The sequence below is a fragment of the Oryzias latipes genome, chromosome 4, assembly GCF_002234675.1.
Source record: "Oryzias latipes chromosome 4, ASM223467v1".
NCBI classification, from domain to species: Eukaryota; Metazoa; Chordata; class Actinopteri; order Beloniformes; family Adrianichthyidae; genus Oryzias; species Oryzias latipes.
The window spans coordinates 20893535-20914102 of record NC_019862.2 but is presented as its reverse complement, the minus strand read 5'-3'; the positions used below and the strand labels follow the sequence as shown (position 1 = coordinate 20914102).

General features: G+C 37.7%; 1 protein-coding gene across 1 annotated transcript in view; it reads right to left on the bottom strand.

Moving 5' to 3' along the window:
• The window catches only part of gmds (GDP-mannose 4,6-dehydratase), a 176341-nt gene that overhangs the window by 135520 nt on the left and 20253 nt on the right, over positions 1-20568 (bottom strand). The window contains exon 4 of the mRNA XM_023954387.1: positions 20422-20531. Coding sequence (XP_023810155.1) covers positions 20422-20531 — 110 coding nt within the window. The remainder of the gene's footprint in view (positions 1-20421; positions 20532-20568) is intronic.

The window sequence follows — 20568 nt, the reverse complement described above, 5'->3', positions numbered from 1 at the left end:
CAGTACTTTCCCTCACCACAGTGGAAAGAGTGTTAAAGAAGCTAGTAGCAGGAATCTTTCCAGGAAGAGACAATCTAAAAAAAACTGCCATACAATCCCAGAACGAGCCCATGTGTATTAAATAATTAATGAAATGTATCCAAAACTGTTGTCAAAATGGGCAAAAGTTACTCCTATACTGTAAAAAACGATAAACACAGGCTGATGATTAGATCAAGATCAGTCAAAAGCAGCATATGGAGGAACAAAGTCTGCTGTCCTACACTATCCCACGATCCACCAGCAACCTGGCGAAACCACAAGAGCAACCCCTGGCTGTCCAGCTGCTTGCTCAAGAGCAAGAACATAACTCAATTATTTTCAAACTCAATTATTTTCACACAATCTTCAGCAGAGAGGAATTTAAATCCTACTCTCAAGTTAAAGGCTGATGTGCACTCCGACACAGAGCTGACAACGCCCAGTTCCCAAAGTTTATAAGGCATAATTGTGCAAAGACTGTGAAAGTTTTACAAGATTTTTGTCTCGACACCCCAAAAGGCAAACCTTCACAAAACAAGAGGGGGGGGGGGGGGGGGGACACTCATCGAAAACGCTGCAATGGAAGGATAACACAGCTCATATTAGAGTTGTATTCAAAAAGCAGAAACTGTTGGACCCTTTTTTTTTCTTTATCAAACACGTCACCTGCCTGAAACCAGTTCTAGCAAAGTGAACAAGCTCAGGAATTGCAGCCATGATGCACGAACAGATATTTAGGAAATAAATGTGCACACACTTGGGGCTTTAGCACATCTAATACTTTTTAAGCAAAACCCTGCAGAGGGGCTTTCAGACTACAGAATGTGTGTCTGTGTTACACAACAAGGTAAAGCCTCTCCAATCATCATTTTTTATTTTAAAATCACATTGCAGCATCTGAAAAAAATTGTTTAACTTCACTGTAGTTGGGTTTTTGTTAAATTGGCAAACCAAAATGTTACTTGGGTTCATTTCTTGAGCTGGCACTACAGGTTCATAAATTACAGTTAAGCTGTGTTTCACTGAATGTGTTGCAGAACTTTTATAGAGATTTTCAAAATATATAAATAAATCTGATAACTCAACATCATCTGAGTTTTCCATCTGTATAAATGCACATAAAAAAATAACTTTATAATGAGTTTGTACGTTAATGTTAGTATGGTAAATACGCCTTATGCTGTACTACGTTAAAGGCATTTGAGAGCTGCCTACCTTTTAGTTTTAAAGTGCTTTTCAATTCTCAAGTGAGTGATTTGAAACAATAGTGAGGCCTGCAAATGGAAGTTAACATCCTCTGCTATCGGTGTAAGAATCAACTGCTGGCCTAAAAAGGAAGGGAGTGTGGTCATTTCCAAGCAATGAACCCACATGTGTGGGACCCTATCATTCTATTTGCAATAGCCTAGTGTATTGGAGCTGTCACTGAGAAAGAGGCTGAGAAGACAATGATCTGAACTTCCATGCAATTTCATTACTTTCTTTGATGAGGTGAATAAATCAAGTAATACCAACAAAACAGGGTATGTGACCTCCACAAGGTACAGCCAGTATAAACTCCTATCTGGTTTTCCCCCCATTGTTTCTTTCTTTACTGAACCCTCTGTCCACACCTCTAGTCCACTCTTCCGCCACAGCAGACGAAGCAACAAAACTAGCACCTCTCAGACTCTTCACTTTCCCGGCATGACTGACCACAACCTGCCCGGCCCGGGTCGCCTTACGCTTTACTGCATGGGATCGGATACAGATTTGTGCACACAAAGACCCATTCAAAGCTTTGCATAGGAAATTTCTTCCTCTGCAGAGATACCCGACACTTCTTCTGAATATTCACGTATTCGGGGCACGGTGCTTTCTTCCTGTCTGTTTAAAACAGAACACTTTTCATTAGTTATCAAAAACTTGCTGTCATTGCATCTTTAAAGCCAAACAAGAGGCTTTACAAAGCACTTCAGACTAGGCAAATGTGGCAGTCATGACAAAAACGACCAAACTTAATTAAAACAAGAAGACCAAAAAAAATGCCGAAATATACGGTGAGGATAAAAAGTATTGGTCAGTCACTGATTCTGCAAGTTTTTCCACTTAAGATGAAAGAGATCTGTTAGGTTGATCATAGGAACACTTCAACTGTAAGAGACAGAATGTTAAAACACAATACAGGAAATTACATTGTATAATGTTTTAATTTTTTTCTTTTAACTGTGAATAAAATAAAAATTTGGCCAATAACAAAAGCTCACATCAATACTTTGCAATGAGTCAGTAAAATGACAGGTAAAACGTTTCCTGTAGGTCCTCATCAGGTTTTCAAACACTGTAGCTGTTATTTTGGTCCATTCTTCATGCAGATCTTCACAAAAGCTAAAATGTTTTGGGGCTGTTGCTAAAGAACACTGGCTTCTAACTACCTCCAAATATTCTTGGACCGATGTTCAATGATCCAGTCGTGCTTCATCCTCAATTCTCTCCCTGACAGAAGGATAATTTGCCTAAAATATCACCATACATGGCTTCATTTATCCTTGTCTTGATATGGATCAGTGGACCGGTCATCTTTGCATAAAGATGACATCATGATATAAGACATAAAAGCTGCCCTATATCATGATGTTTCCACCCCCATGCTTCACAGTGAGTATGGTATTTTTGGGACTGAATTCAACATTTATCCCCATTCTAAAGATGATGAATGAGGTTTATACCAAAAAGTTCCCTTTTGGTCTCATCTGACCACATGACCTCTCAGTCTTCTCTGGATCATCTACACCAGGGTTGCTCATTACGTTGATCGCGATCGACCGGTCGATCTTCAGGGACATGTGGGTAGATCGCAGGCCAGCAAAGATAAATAACCAAAAAGATAAAAGTATTGTTCTAAAAAATCCGTCAGCGAATTAAAATCCTCACAGAGAAGTACGTGACTTGATTGACATGCAGACAGCCAATCAAACATCCTTTGCTACATACGTCACTGCACATGCGTGTTTACAACGCTTCATCTGTTAATACTAAAATTTCTACTCTCAAAGATAAGGTTATGCACAGGTGTTTTTTATTAAAATAGCCAACTCAATCAAAGGGCGTTAATTTAATAAACAAGCGGTGGATAGAAGAGCTTCTTAAAGAAGTAACAGGTCTGTGAGGAACAGAATTATTGATTCTTTATAGATATATCCTGTCTTTCCTCTCAGACAAAGATTTTTTGAAAGGACAAAAAAAAAAAAGAGGCGCTGTCACTGTAATTGACATTTCAGGAATTCTGCCAGTCACGTAGCCGTCACGCATCATCTCTCAATCTGACAACGGGCATCAACAGACGCACACCTGGAGAAATGAGAGCTTTTTATTGTGTCTGTTACATTCTCCCAGTGCGGTTACACTTGTAAGCAAACACAACATACCACAGTGACACTGCTGGTGCTCAGCCAAGTCAGCTACACCCATCAGCTAATCACAGGCTCGTTGAAGTGGATGGTCTTTACAGTGTTTGTAAATGTGCAAAACCTTTGATAGAGTGCACTCATTTACAGCATGTTTCAGCACCGAACATGTGCAGGTGCTGATGCCATAAGGTCTGTCATTACCATTCTTTCCCAAAGTAATCCTTTCAAATTATGAGATTATTCTTTAGGTACTACAACATGAAACAATTACGGTGGGAAAAAAATCATTTGAGAAAGATTAAGAAGAAACTAATCCTTAATTTGGAAGGTTTAGGCATAAAAACATGACAAAAAAATACCTGTTTGTATAACAAACTCGAATACCCCAGGGTGAGAATCTAGCAGCTACAGTACCAACACTGATGCAAAATAAAAACATTAAATGTAGTGTTAATCCTTAACTGTGCTTATGACAGACTTTTTTTTTTTCCATTTTTAGCACACGTCAAACTCAATAAATGAGAATAGAACCAACTGGAAAGCAAACAGCAGTGCTCCAGCATTCCAGACAACCATGGATAACTATGCAATCTGTGTGCTCCTGCAGACCCCTACTCTGGGCAACAAGGTGGTGACTGACACCTGGTAATGCGTCTATGCTTCTTAAACCTGAGTGAGGTGTATGAACTCTGCATGAAGACGTGTCACTGAGGAGCAGAGAAAGAGGAAAACATCTGGCTGTGAGATGTTCTCCCACTCCCATCTGTGAAGGCTCGGCTTCCAACATGATACAAGTTACAACGAAATGAAGAGAAACTAAAGACGGACAAGCCGACTCAAAAGTATTTTGCATCAGCTAGCAGCAACAGAGGTTCACATTGTACATGTACCTCACAAATATTCTGACAAATCTGGCAAAGACTGTCTTGCTATTTTTAAATAACTGCATGTTATTTGATACCACGTTAGTACCAAACAGAAAAAAAGACACAAAAACCTTTCAGACAAAAATAGCTTTGCCATCACCAACACATTGTAGAAAAAGCAGAATAATAAAAGTGATCAATAGGATATTGTGTTTTTGTATTTTGTTTACGCTTTTTTCACTTTACATTTTAAAGTTTTTAAGAAAGTAATGAATAAAACATAATAATACTAATCATCTTTATTATATGCTTTTTTTTTCTTTAGCAAACTATAATGGACCAAAATATTTAAAATTTATGGTGGAATAAATTGTTAATAAACTAAGGAGAAAATTTTCATTCATAATAAATCTATAGCTCCATCAGTTTAAAAGTTAGATAAGCATCAACTGAAATTGAACTTTTTTTTGCCTAAAAACAGCAAAGGGAATTCATTAAAAAATACATGGCACCAATAGAAGAGCAACAAAAGTACTACTAGACTGAACAGTATATATTAGATCAACATTGAAGAAAGCCAGTAGACTAGGTATTTAGTCTTTATTTTTTCTATAAACTTTATTTTTTTCTTTTAGTTCAAGTTTTAAGTTTGTTCGTTTAATGCTAATGTTTCTATTTAATCCAGTTTAGAATTTTTATTTTTTTATTTCCAATAATTAATGTTTTGTTTATTAAGTATTAACAAAAACGGGGAAAAAGTTTTTTACACCCAGAGAAGAATGATTGATAATTCCCTGCCAAAAAGTCAAATGATGAAGTAAAAATAAACCTTGCCTAATAGATTTCAATATTGACTTAAAATGTCAATAATGAGGTCATTCTCACTATCAGCATTTTATAAATAATAAATCAATAATCACCATCCCTTTTATTGTCACATTCTACATGACATTTTCACTTTATTTGTTTAAACTTGAAATGTGGTCCAACTAATATAAATAATAGTAAGAGTAATTTGTCAATACTGTTGTGCAGTGGATGTAACATTTTTAATAATAATATTACCTGCTGTGTTATAATATGAAGGAATATGAAGTGAGACATCTTTAATGTAAATTTGTGAATTATACAGCATCTGACTGAAGTTGGGAATTTTTCTGCAAATTCCCAAAAGGTGCATATGTTTAACTTTAAATCGCAGAAAAGCCACCATTAAACTCTATTAGAATTGTGAGCAAAAAAATAAACAAAAAATTAGGGACAAAATGCTGAACTGGCTGGGTATTGCACAAACAGACGAATCCCACCTGTGTCGGACGGCTGTGAGTGTTCAGGCTTGTGTTTTTGTTCCAGCCACACAGTTTACAGCGTTTCTGCCTGGGGCTCAGCGCTTTAACTCCATTATAATGAGATCAGCACGACAGATTGGTTTCAATGCACCAGGCGGGATGCTTGACTTTTATTACAACAGGCATCACTTGGAGACTATTATTGTAAACGTTTAGCTGTGGAGGTGGCCTGCACCCACCGCACATGTTTAAACACCCCTAGCTTAGATTACTGGACCAGCTCTCCGCCAAAGCAGATATTACCACCACAGTGGAAAGATTTTACATGGGAACATCTAAATCCAAGGTGTGTGTGCAGTTTTGTGTATGTGGTTGTATAGAAATAGCCAGCAAGGCAGGGGAAAGTGTGAATGCATGCCCAGGCCACCGTTTCTGTGTGTACGGCTTTTTCCCCGTCATTAGGCTCATAATTGAAGGAAGGAATGCTGGGGGGAATAGTCAGGAACGTCAGAGGGCCCTTTCCGACTCTAGGACAGTTGCAACCTGGCATCTTGAACATGATGGGTTCACCTACAACTTAGGGAATACAAGTTAAAAAAAAGCAAATATCGTAAAAGGGAGACTGAAACCCATGCTGTAAGTTCCCACACACACACAAAAAAGATAAACACCCACTCTTCCTGCGTCATGTCTTGCTTAACTTTCTGTAATCATTTTGCGTGTGCACGGGTGTGTGTGTGTTTTTGTGTAAATGAGACAATACCAAAGAAAACAGGAGAGTGTTTTCCTTGGAGTTTGCCCACACGGCACACAAAACGAGGAGAGGCGATTATCTCCTGAGTAATCATGTTCAGTCCTCCGCTAAATTCCACTTATCATCGCCCACTCGCAAACCCCTCACCACTCCTTCTCGCTGCCTTCATCTTCACTACATATTTATGTCAAAGCCTTGACATACAGAGATGCAAACTGGTGTCAAAGATGCCACACATAAACAAACTTCCATTGTGCACCCTTTGGAACATTTACCAGAGAATCTTCGGGTCACATGTTGCAGTTTAGGCATGTCTGCGCCACAGCATCTGCTAAGAAAGCACTTTCCAAAGCAATTTACACGCCTCAGAAGGAGCTCACCACGGTTTCATACCAAAGAAAACAGACCTGAGATACTTTTGACTTCAATGATTTTCTGAACATTTTTCAAGGTTTACCTTCGTTCTTGAAATAAAAACCTTTAGTAACTTTGCAACAGATCTTTATTATATTTTAATAAACATAAACAACTTTCTTAATGTTTACATTCCAGGTTATGACTACTGACTTAGGATAAAATATATTTGTAAAACATCATTTCTGAAGAGGCATATATAAGAATTAAAATACAGAGCATAAACATAAGAAATTGGGCCTTAAGTGTCTAAAATTTGGTTATTTTTCAGTTTGTATTTACTGCCATCTTTTCACAATCTGCAGGAAAAGATAAACCAGAATTTTTAAAGCTATTTACATTATCAATTGACTTTCACCTTCAGCCTTCCGGGTTGTTTTTTTTAAATAAAACTAGAAAGAAAACATCAGCAAAGATTTTTGAAAACCTTACTGACCTAAACAATCTCATAGAGAAACCCTATTGACAATATCAACCATTCAGGATGTGCAGTATCCGTGTGATTTAAGCCCAAATGGCATCTTCAGCCAAGATTGTGTAGCTTTATTTTTATAAAAAGTGAGCAGTGTATTTTTATAGCTGGAATATTTTTTTATTTTTTTGTTTAAGTCGTTTTGTTGTTTTTTTTTAAATCAGAAACAAGGAAAAAAATCCAAAGCAGCTAACGCCTTAGACCTTTTCCCATACATTTTTGTTTGTTCTGTTCAAATTTGCATGGCCCTTTTTTATTTAGCAATTTTTTTTTATTTAATTTAAAAAAATTCAGGTGGAACAGGAAGTGACATACTTTTACAGCAATTTTCTACCTTGATTAAGGCTCAAAGCGCTTTACAGTCATAGTCCCATTCATTGGTGCATTCACACAATCACAAACTGATGGCGTCTGCGCTGCCTTACATGGCGCCAACTTCCACCACCAGAAGCGACACGAGGCTCAGTGTCCTGCCCAATTACACTTTGACACATGCGTAGGCAGAAAAGGGACCTAAACTGCTATGGTATAATCCCAGGTCAACCCCTCTGTAATACAGATATTATTGGTCTCCTGCATTTTATTATTTTGTTGCACAATTGTCAGGTAACTTTAGAAAATAAGGCCTACATCCTAAAATAAAGTTCTTGCTCTAATGGGGACCGGCAAGCAGCAGTATCTTGCACATGCAGTTTATTTTAATTATGTGCAGTCTGGATTCATAAACTCTGGATTGTCTCTGAACATGGAGCAGTAAACATCCCCTGCTGGAGAAAGATGATAAAGAATAGTCTGCTTTTAATCCCTAAGGGTCTTTCTCAAGGAGATGTACAAACCCCATGGTTGTTCCCACTTTGTTCATTTGAAACACTTGTGAAAATTAGTCGATTTAAATGACAGACACTCCTTTTTGCCATTGGAACACGCCCACTGAGGTTTTATGGACAATACGTTAGTCACAAGAGCATCTCAAGTAAGCGCATAAAATGTCTCCTGATGTTCCGCTAGTTGCTATCTTAAGGAAGCGGTGGTGTGGGCAGGAAAAGTTCCAAAATTAAGTAGCATATTTTGGCGTTGTCGCTTCAGTCATTTTAACTTTAACGTCAGTGATTTTGTCACCGGTGTAGCATCTGTATCAATTGATTGTTTCATTTTTGATAATGACTTTACACTCAATTATCAAACATAACCGATCTATGTGAAACAGGGTGGCAGTGACTTAGGTCGTCCAACGATCAAAGGGTCAGAGGTTCGATCCCAGCTCCCCCCAGTCACCCTTCATTGTGTCCTTGGGCAAGACACTTCACCCACCCAGCCTACAAGTGTGGCTGCACTAGTATGTGAATGTGTATGCATGTGATGATCAGAGGGGCCATAGCCGTGAACTGGTAGCCAGTCTGCCCAGGGCAGCTGTAGCTATATCAGTAGCTTACCATCACCAAGTGTGAATGAGGAGGGAATGAATAATGGACGCATTGTTAGCGCTATGTGTGTCTGGAAAAACCCAGATAAATCTAATCCATTATTATTATTATTATTGTTATTATTATTATTATTATTATTGTTATTATTATTGTTATTATTATTATTATTATTATTATTATTATTATTATTATTATTATTATTATTATTTTCTCCTAGATGCTTCAGCTCAGAAAAAAACTGAAACAAGGTAAGAAGACACAGGGAAATGGCAGAGTAGGAATTGGATTATCAAAAGGAATATTTCCCAAATCTTATCCTGAATGTAATGTAATCCCTCTCAGATACATTGTATTAGTCTTAGGGCTATTTTTTTTTCAACGCTTTAATGCAGGAGCTGTTACCAGTGACATATAAATAACACACAATCTTTGACAAACCATAACTCCTTGACTGTTTCTGCGATCAACATGAATCAGCTGATTCTGATGTGGAGAGAAGTGCCTCTTCCCATCGGCTTTGCTACGATATTCAACACATTTGAATTTCTAATTTAACAGTACAAAGCTGCTTTTTTTCCACTTCAGAATCTGCAGGAAGAAGAAAAAAAGGAGCTTATTGACTGTTACACTACGGGTAATGGACGATCATTCTCAATGTTAAATTATTTTATAACTGCTTCCCTGACATTTGTAAGGATGACAAGGAAATGTGCTTGAAACAAAAGAATAGTATCTAGTATCTATATGAAAATAAAATACAAAATGCAAAGAGGTATACTACTATATAAGCAAATAGTGAAGGGTTGGCAGCTTCATTTTAATGTGGCTCCCATAGTGTCTGTCCATTGGCTTAACCTGCTCTACCAGACGCCAGAGCTAGTGATTGATAGTGGAGCGAATAACCGAAAACCACTTTTCTCTGACAGACTGATCTGTCATAAACAACAGAGAGGCAACCATTTATCAAACTTTGCTAATGGGTTCTCACACTGCCAGTTCCGTGTTTTGTCACTGCTCTTAAAAACAGTACTATGGTGATAATAGGGAAGGACTTATCAAAAAAAAACAAAAAACAAAAATTACAATCACACCATTAGGAAAAAAAGAGTCACACAACAGGCAGTGACAAACCCTAACAACCCTTTGTGAGGAAAGAGATTTCCTTGAGAGACATTCAGTGTCTACATTCATATTTCAATGGTCTTTACAGAGAGACATAATTGATAAATGTTTTTAGAAATTAATCTTTGGGGGGTGACCCCTGAACGATAAGGTATTTAAAAACATATTTTATATTTTATTTACCGGGCTTAAGTTGAAAAACCCATAGGGAAGACAAGTGAGATAGGAGGGCTGATACAAGCAATGAGCATAAGCTGATAGTTTGATTGATGGTCGTTTTGCCTTTCGCAATTCAGATGTCTGGCAGCAATTTCATACTGGGTCAAAAGTCCTGGAGGACAAGCTGGTGAGGTCACACACTTAATTTGAGACACATATTTTGGATTTGATCTCCTTGTTAAATGTCTATACTACATCACGTAATGAGATTTTATTTTGTTTTGTTGGAATAAAGCCTGATATCAGTTGCAGAACAAGCATGCAGGCTAAAAGCTTGGGTTTAGAGCCAAAAGTGGGCACCTCAAGACCTAAAGGGCCAGTATCCTGCTACATTACATTACTGCTAAATTGCCTGGACAATGCGTCCATGCAAACTCCAATTTTAGATTAACTTGACCAGCCTGCAGCAAATTTTCAACCTGGCTTGGTAGTAGACTTGAGGTGGGCAAACTTTTTGACTTGTTTGCTATAAAGGATTCTAAAATTTGATAGACGGGCTGGACCAAGAGCAATCCACCACATAAGAGAAAGAAAAAACATGAAATTTTAACAAATATGCTTTAATTTTAATGTATATCAACTGAATATTTAGGAGTTTTTATTACAACACTGTGACCTTTGCTCTCATTTTAGCACCAATTTTACCAATGGGTTGATGTCTATCAAGGGGAAAACACAAACTTAAAGAAATACTGCATTTATGTGGTGTTGGAATGATCAGAAGAATGCTTGGTGCAACCAGCACCACATGAATGCAGTATAATTTTCTACACCTAAACAAAGGTCAATGTTTCTGTAGTGCACTGGCAATGGGGACCTGAAATATAGGGAGAGTAAAACAATAATTAGGATTATCAATATTAATGAATCTAGTTTGACCGGCTGCTTATGGCCCCTTGGCCGTAGTTTGCCCACACCTGTTCTAGATGAAGCAGAAAAGAAGACAAATCTGTGACCAACAAGAATAAACAGCGACAAGCAGCTGTGCAAATTTTAATATTCTGTACCTTAATTTTACATAATCTGTCGGTTAGTTCATACAAGTAAGAAAGCTTCAACCCTTCATTTGTTGTTTGAAGGTGTGACAAAGATTTATCTAAAAAAACAAACTGTAAACTGATATTAAAAATAATCTTTATTCATAAGGTGGACAATCATTAAGATGAGAATCTAATGTAACTCAAGAATGTCTCTAAAAGTTCTTATCTGTGCTTTAATTGGAAGTTCTTCTAGCTTTCAGTTTTTTTTCTTTCAGCAAAAACAAATGAGATCATACTCGTTAGGAGAGGTTTTGCAAATAGCCTGCAATATCCAACAGACACATGCCATCATGGAGGGATCATCTTGTACAACTCCAAACATTTGCAGCCATCATAACACAGAGAACACTTTCAATGAAGACAGGTTGAGACATTCTTTAAAAAGGGAATTTACAGATTGTGAAATGACAGGCTAGGTAAGCTCTAGTTCAGGAGGGAATTGCATTTAACAGTTAGAAACAATTGCTCCAAAGCCGTCTGCGACAGATCTGGCTGCAGGCCCTACTGGGAAGAAAAACCCCAAACAAATGGTAGAATTACACGAGCATGCCTTTAGCAAAGGAAGTGTGTGTGTTGCATCGACGTGGGTGTGAGCAGAGAGCAGGCGGCAGCAGTCAGGACTTGTGTTTGCAGATTAGCAACAATGTTTACTGTGAGTAATGAGCTTATGTCACTTATGGAAGGATTGAGTGAGACTGTATCTCCTCAATGCCTGTCATGAGCCGCCGTGGGCGTTGGGTGATACTGCTCTATTAGGAGACTGACAAAATGTGAAAAGACACATTTTTCTAGATGAGCCACTTGTGGGAAACAAATACACTAAAGAACTGTACAAAACAAATCTTCACGCTTCTTGATGAAGGTGGTTTTGTTTGTGGCTTTCTAAAGGGTTTAAGAAATTAATTGAAATCTCTTTGTAAACAAAAAATAAGCTCAATGTCAACTGACCTGAATGTTTTTGAGTAAATGTAATTTTCACAGATTTTTCTCCTACGTTTACAGCTTTGCTCATAAGGGAAATTTATTAAAACAAACTAACAATATTGCCCACAAAAACAAAACGGTGAAAACAGAATAAAATATAGAAAACAGAAAGATTTGATTATTTGTGAAACTTTGATGTTAAGGTTAATGGTGGTGCATAGTCAAATCTAAATTAATAAAATTGGGTATTACTTTCATTTTCTGAAACAATCTTTACTAATTGAGGTGATACCCTCAATCTGAATTACTACTCTTCATTCCGTCAGTGTCCAAAAATGTGTTTATAAACCCCTTACCTAAAAAAATGTTTGTAACTGCTATACCTAGTTAAAGAATAAAGATGTGACAAAGTTTATCATGTCGTGAGTTATGTGAATGATAAGTTTTCCACAAATAGTTTTATTTTGAAAGATACTTTAAAGGTTGGAAAGCTTTAAATTAAGATAGAAATTTTAGGAGGGAAAAAAAAGCTATCAATAGAAACCTTTTAGTTGTTCAACAAATTCTTGCAGTCCAAAATACCCTTTCAGATAGTTAAACAAACAGACATGTAAAGATTTGATCATAATCTTAAACACATAAAACCCAAGCGTGAAATGTTTTAAGACATGCACTAATCATCTGGATTGGTTGGGAAACAAAAACTCATTTTGCATTTACACATTCCGAAAGACATGAAACTGATGAACACCACAGCACAGAAGCAGATTCATATAAATCATTATTAATCATCTTGTGCAAAGTTGAAAGGATAATTAGTGTTGCCAAATATTTTCTGGAGGACATAGACTGAAAAGGGAAGATTGATTGATGCTTTTTATAAATATTTAGTGCAATCCTGGGTAACCATCTTTTTGATCGCAGCGTTCCTGTCTTTCCAACAACTCCAAACTAATTGGACAAGTGATCTCAGCTCTGTGCGCGTTATTTGTTGCAACTTAACAGCAAATGCCCTGAGCTGATGTCAGTCATTCACTCTCAAGTTCATGATTAAAGAAATGGTGAGCAAAAACAGAGAGAGAGGTTAAAGACTGAAAAAAAATCCAAAGTATGATTTAACTGCTTTAAAACATCTGTTCAAGCTTGTGTGAGCCAGCTTCAACACTTCACAAAATAATTCCTTCAGTTTGAATTGTGTTAAAAACTCCCAAGTATTTTTTTATTCAGTTTTCTCTACGTTGTTCACATTCGTGTAATAAAATAAAGAAAACAAAAAACGAAAAAGTGACCCCGTAATGTAATCGTGTGACCTGCAGGGGGCCTTTCTCAAAGATATGATGCTTTAGGCATGTTCTGCCCTTAAATTAATCACTAAAACAACCTACTTTATTACTTTTTATCATCTTTTTTTTTTAAATCTTGTTTCATAGATTACCCTTAATAAAAGGATTAAATAAAAATGAGTCTTGTGGATTGTTATTTTTTTTCCTAAACACACCAATATGGTAATAATGTAGAAGTTTAAAAGAAGGTCGACAAAACACTTAACAATATATATTCAAATGGATGAAAACAAAGCTTTACATAGAAAAACATGTAAACGAAAAAAATTTAAATAATCAACTTGAAGTTGTTGGTTGTTTTGTTTTTTAAAACATTTTCTGTTCTTTTATTCATTTTTGTGTGAATCCAGGAATTTATACATGTTGTTTTATCCTTAAGCAGAATTAGATTACAATTTATAAAAGTTAGAGGTTTTAGGTTTGCAGCGAATTAACAAAAGAAATTGGGTAAATATTAAACCACTGAATGTTCCAGTTGATCTTTTTGGCAAACTTTGAGGAATATATTTATTATACACTTTCTCACAAAAGTCAATCAGAGAGCATTTAGTTTTGAAATCTGCCATGACCAAACATCAGTTTCACACTTGAATAGGGCACAGACTGAACCCCTAAGGAGCTCAACAGTAGCTCACTACTGCCATCTTTAAATGACAAATAAAACTGCATTTGCAAATCAGTTTGTTCTGGCTTTTGTGTTTCACATGAGCGAGACCGTTGATGTGGAATATTACCGATTTGATTTAAGCTACAGACTCAAATGCAATATTTAGCTTATATTTAGCTTTCTGATACAATTTATTCAATCTGTGTGTTTACTTAAAAAACCTCAAAGAAATCTCCTTTTCACTCCTCCCTTCTTTCCTTAATCTTTTCTCAAACTATGTGTTTCCATGTGTTACAGCGTTGCTGGAAAACAGAGAGAGAGAGAACTGAGTCGTGATAGGAGCAACAGATCTGACCCACAAAACAAAACCACAGAGGATAAAATTGCAATACTGTTTCTCTTGGCACCAGAGACGCTATTCTTAAGGTAAAGTTCACTGTCAAACCCATGTAATCCAGATAGGCTGCCTCACATGAAGGAGTTGTCCAACTTGGGATGCCACTGGGACTGCAGACCACCACACAGCTAATGCAACCCAGCCCTGTCTCTGTTCATGGCACTCAGGGCAAACCATAGAAACGGTGGATATAACGCATATCTATCTGGACAAAATTGATGCATTCTATGTCTGAAAGCAATAAAAAAATCACAGCACTTTATATGGAGTCTTGCACACGAGCACATTAATGAGCCCAGTGAGACAGAAAACCAACTCTCAAGTGGTGAATGAGTTAATTCGCCTTCAGTGAAACAGACCCACTGCAGCAAGCGTGACACTGAGGACTGATTGGATGGCAGTAATGTAAACACCAATCAAAGAAGTGAGTAAACATGACCAATGAGCTGTGGAAAAGACAATGCCACTCATAACTCATGCAGTAGATCGGGAAATGTTAGCAGTCATCCAGTTTTCTCCAAAAAATGTCTATGCGCTCCAGAACAGGAATGTCTTTGGCCTGTCAGGAGAGGTCAAGTTTCTGCGCATGTTAATGAATGTGGCATTTGAAAATTTTACAAAATTAAATTCACTTATGTGAACTCAGCCTTAAAATAGTAGACTTGTTAGAGGTCTAGATACTACTTGGTCTTAAAAATTCCTTTTTTCAGAGCTACGATGTGGCCAATTGTACTAAGAAAAAGAGCAAAGTAGGCTTGCAAATGCTAGCATTTATTCTTAAATGCAACATTTGGCTTAACCAAAAAGTGTTATTACTGTCAAAAGATACAGAATTGAAAAAAGGATTTTAAAAAAGAGTTTTAAAGTAAAATTTACATGAGTGGCTTATCTAAAGTCAGAAATATCGACTTTCATCCTATTTTGTTGGAAACCCTGGTCTCCTGAAGCTTAGCGGCTGCAGCCGCCTGCTGCCATAAATAGTGAGATCACGAGTTTACCTGAAAGGAGCCATAAATGGCAAGTTATGGATGAATTCCTTCAACTTTCTTTCTACCTGCAGGACTTCTTCTCTGCTTCATCTAAAGTGCCATGATTCAGCTCCTGCAGCGGGGAAAAGTAAAGTCCATGTCTGAATTTTGTGCTGTGGGATGCAGCGCTGCTTTCCTAAAGCCTCACAAAAATGAAAGTACTTGTATGGTACAGTTTAATGACTAGAATAAGTCTCAGTACTCCCCACTTTCACTTTGCCTCATGGCCCAATAAAGGCATATGCTGTGTCTAGGGTCTTGAGCACAAAAAACTGCAGATGTGAAACAGCATGCACTATAATCAAATAACTGGAATACTAAACTTTCACGGCACTACTAGTCCAAAATACAAAACCTAAAACAGAATTGAGTCTTTTTCAGCTGTTTGCATCTCTTTGAGAATCTCATTTTGATCTTCTGATGAGGTCACAGAGGGTCAGAGATGGGCAAATTTTTTATTTTTAAAAAGTGATACGGTTGCTGCAGCGCGGAAAGGTCCAACCTACTTACACAGGACAAATAGGGAGGGGCTTCTTGTACTTTTCCTACTGTTTACTAGCGTGTGCCTGCCACCTACAGTTGGAAGAGGTTTGGTTCAAAATGTCGAAACTGTGCAAATGTAGCAATTTAAACACAAAAAGGTTCTGCTAATTGCTAGCATCCTTGCAATGGCAGATATGGATTTGTATCATGTGAGGAGAGTGACCTTGGTTAATCTTTACTTGGAAAACAAATACAGACGTCGTAAGTCTGAGATCACCAGATAAACCCAATCCATGAGTCACTACCAAATTTGAGTTCCGGATTAGTCAAAGTTCAACCTGGTTTAACTGGAAACGTGCGTTCAATAAACACGCGTTTTGTACATAGAGCAAAAGAGTAGAGTAAAACTTTCTCTTACCAAAATTGCCTCCAAATGGTTATAGTGGTCTAATTTCTATCATCTTTAATTGACTCATTTTAACCGGTAAAACAACTAAACATTTACGTTAAAATTTGTAAAACTAGTCGCAAACTTTAAAATAATTGCTTTTATGGAGACATACAGACAAGAATCAAATACATGTTTGTCTGTTGAACTACACAAAAGCCAAGTCATCGTTGGTCTAAACCCTACAATGTCTTCTGCCCACACAGGCTACTGGATGATATGCAGAAAGTCAAAACAACTGAATCATCATGCCAAGACGGCTTACATAATAGGCCGGCAAACTGTAGTAAGTTATGGTTTTACCCCCCATGTAAGTGAGTAAATTGCTGACAGGCTCCACTAAAAGTCTCTAAACACATCAACAGAGAGCACAAACACAGCAGAGCTTTGTGGGGAAACAGGCGTGTTAAATCCTGTGTGTCTCTGGCGTGGGAGCCTTAGCAAACCCAGATGAGGGAGAGACCAAAGGGGGAGAGAACAAGGGAGAAGATAATAGGATTATGATTCATGTTTCATAGAGAAAAATGCAGCACAGAAGACTAGATGATTATGCAACACCTGTATTAGCCTATAATCAGAACTTCCACAGATTCATGAAGCCCTTAAAGTGAACTGTGACTTTACCACAAGGAACAAAACAGCTAAAAAAGTTCAAATTAGCCTGGATTACCTAAAGACAATAAAAGTACAGCATCATGTTTTATCTGTTGCTGCCTTCAGCTTTCTTACGGCTGCCTTCAATTTATCTATTCGAGTAAATGCTTTTGCAAAATTTGCCATTGGAATAAAATTAAGGTGGTTACATTCTTTAAAATGAGATTAACAATTACATTTGATCAACAAACTTAAAGTTTGATAGTTCTGCTGTGACCACTTCTAACCAGTGGTTAATGTTCTCTTCTGCACAGAAAACATTGTTGTCATCTGCAAAAACAAATCACTTTAATAGGTCTGTCACCTTACAAATATCATTGATGCGTAAAGTAAATAATTTTGGGCCCTATATTGATCCTTGTGGGACTCCACAGGTAATTTTAGCATTTCTTAAACAAATATCCCCAATCTTTATAAACCGTTTACAATTTCCCATGTAGCTTTTTAACCAGCGAAGTGCAACACTTCTTATGCCCTATTTTGTTCCAATTTCTTGAATAAAGGAAAAAAAATATACATATCATGGATGATAATGTTGATTCCCATAAAAAACAACCATTATTTGTCACTATAAACAAGTAATATAAGACTTGGAAATATTGCTTCAGCTCATAGATCGACCTATTGAGGCGTTTACTGTTAAAATAAAGGGTGAAAAGCTCTCTTTGTTTTCTTAACATGATTTTGATATTGCAGCTGTTTGTATTTGGCCCTTTGGTGTCAGTCTTACTATTCCCTCTCCAACATGACCCCTGCAGGAATTGAAAACAGTCTTCACTTTGTTCTCAGTGACAACTCTGTTCAACGGAAACCGGCACCCACACTCCCCGTCTCAGAGCAGGACTATGGCTCAGGCTGTTGGCAGTAAGTCTGATGAAAAATCTGGCCCCAACGGGAATTCCTTGAAAAGTGCCGGCAGCAGGAAGAGGACTGGTGGGAAGGAGGAGAGAGGTGCTGAATAGCTCTTGTGAGAATCATTTTTCCCTAGAAGGGAAACAGACTGGAAATTGCTCCACATCACTGCTGCCACAAATCCTGTGGAATCAGCTGTGCAGATGAGTTGGGCAACATGTGGCAGGAGTCTTTCAGAAATGGATTTATTGTCTTAAAAATAAACTCAAGAGCCCTGAGCACGTACAAGGCTTTCCAGTCACTGAATCTGTGGCCTCAGCATGATCCTTGGTGTGGGTGCTGGAGGCAGAGTCACCGCCTCAGACCAAAGAGGATGTGGAGAGATGACTCGCCTATTCTCTCAATCACAATTTCCTATTTGAATTTAGGACTCCTTGAAATTTGCATCACTCTGGGTTTTTAGGTTATTTTATTAATAATATCGTCTGTCTATCTAGTACCAACTAAGAGTACAACTAACAACCTCACATTTCCAGAACAAGCAGTTTAGCAACTGGATCATTGATCTCAAAATGTACCTATTGGATTTAAAGAACAGGTTACTGCAATTGCCAAGTAACATGTGGATGTGCCTGAAGCAGCACTGCCATGTGGACCATTGATATATTAGCAAAAACCAATCTACCCTTTAGGTTCTGTTGGGTCCGCCACACCTGCCTATCACAAAACACACCCTTAGTTCCACACAGATTTGAGCTCTAAAGACAATAAAATGGATGACTTAAAAGAAAATGCACCCCCCTAGTTGTAATGGATGAAAAAAATTAAAAAAGGTTTGGAGACCATGCTGTGAACAATTATTTCTGGTGTAAACTTGGAATTTTTCAAATAGGAGGTAATGGAAAATCGCACCCTTCTAAAGCCTGCCTCCAGTGGTCATTTAAGGAACAACAACATTTAGACTGGTTGGTTGGCCTTAAATTTGTAAAGAAAATGTAGGATTTTTTTGTGAAAAACAAGCCAAGAAAATCATAGCAGTAGGTTTAAAGGTTGTCATCTGGACTTGGTTTTTTGAAGTTGAAGACGTTTCACCTCTTATCCAAAAGGCTTTGTCAATTCTGAAATAGCTGGTAAAAGAGTTGGTTAATATGTGCTCATGGGGGAGGAGTCAGACCTGAAACTGGATAGCATTGTCTACTTAGACTACATGGTTTCGGGTCGTTAGGAGTCTTTTGTCCTCAGCTGGGGTTGGGGCGACAGTAGCTACCCTCCCCAACCTGGGTCATCTCTTTCAGCTGTTAATTACCCAGGTTAAACTGGTTCGGTTTGTTTGGGTTTCAGAACACTACTGTAGATGGATGGAAGAATAAACCGGAGACCGCCATTCTTATTAAGAGAAGGGTTCTCTTTCTTGACAAAGATGGCTTCTTTCACTCCTCGACTAAACCATACTTTCTCTCTGGCTAAAATTCAGACTTCACTATCCTCAAACAAGTGGTTTTTGGCCTTCAGGTGGAGGTGTACTGCAGACTTAAGTCCATTTGTGTTGGCTCTGCGATGTTGGTAAAGCCGCTTGTGTAGAGGTTGTTTGGTTTCTCCGATGTATTGGTCATTACAATTCTTTTTGCAGTGGATAGAGAACACAACATCTTCAGCTTTAAAAACCAAGTCCGAAGACAACCTTTGAACCCACAACAAAGATGGAATCTACCTGGATGAATGAGAGTCCTCATTGACGAGCCAAGAAAATGTTTGTGTTTTGACTTGCTTTAAAATTTCTATGAAAATATTAATTATAATCAACCTCTTCTGACCTAAGCTCATTTTTTGACCTAACCCATTACACACGTAGTCCCAGGGCCCCTGTTAAGCATAATTAACTACTGTGGTAGTACAAGCCAAAATCTGATGTCCATACATGTGGAAATCAGGTTGTTTAGAGGTTCATATTTGTTGTATTTGTAACCCAAAAATTAAAATATCAAGTAGCAAATAACATAGATGCAGGTTTCCCTGATTCTTTCAGTCTCATTTATCTTGTTGATTTAAGAAGCAGATATATTTTGTATTTGAAAATACTGTATTTATGGATTTATTACATCTTACAACTTCTAACTGTGTTTTCACCCTAAGTGCCATGATGATAAAGAAGGAGCAGTTCTTTCTGGGGACACTAAGTCAGATGGAATGGAAGAGGGGGAGGGAGGCGGCGCCGACAGATCTCCTGGGATCACTGTGGAGCTCTGACACAAAAAGGAGATTGTGGCACAGACTGACCCTTCCAAGAAACATTACTTCCTGTCCCATCAGCCTCAAACATCCTCCACATGTGAGCTTCTGGCTTCCCAGAGCTAACAGATCCTTCTAAATATTGTCGCCTGTTGAACAGTTCCAGCAGCAAGAGCTGATGATGCATCGACAGAGGCCCTTAAAGTGAGCTATGAAAGAGTTGAGTGAAACTCTGATAAAAATGTATCATCGTTACCCATTAACCTGCTGTATGCTGAAAAATTGATGATGGAAAACTGAATCTAAAAACAAAAAAGCACTGGTTTTACTGGAGAAGTGCAGAAATACATTTGAATCTTAAGTGTGTAACTCTGACGTGGTAACAGCAGTCAGATCATCACCCAATTTTAGGTGGGTAACTGAAAATGTTTAGGAGATCACTCTACCTTGACGTGACTCTGAGCACCCAGGTTGTAGATCTCAGTTGGCTTCACTTCGTTGATGATCTTCACCAAACATGTGCTGTCAGTCAGATCCCCATAATGCAACTTCATGTCTGTGGAAAAGCAGTCATGTTTAAGAAGCACAGAAAC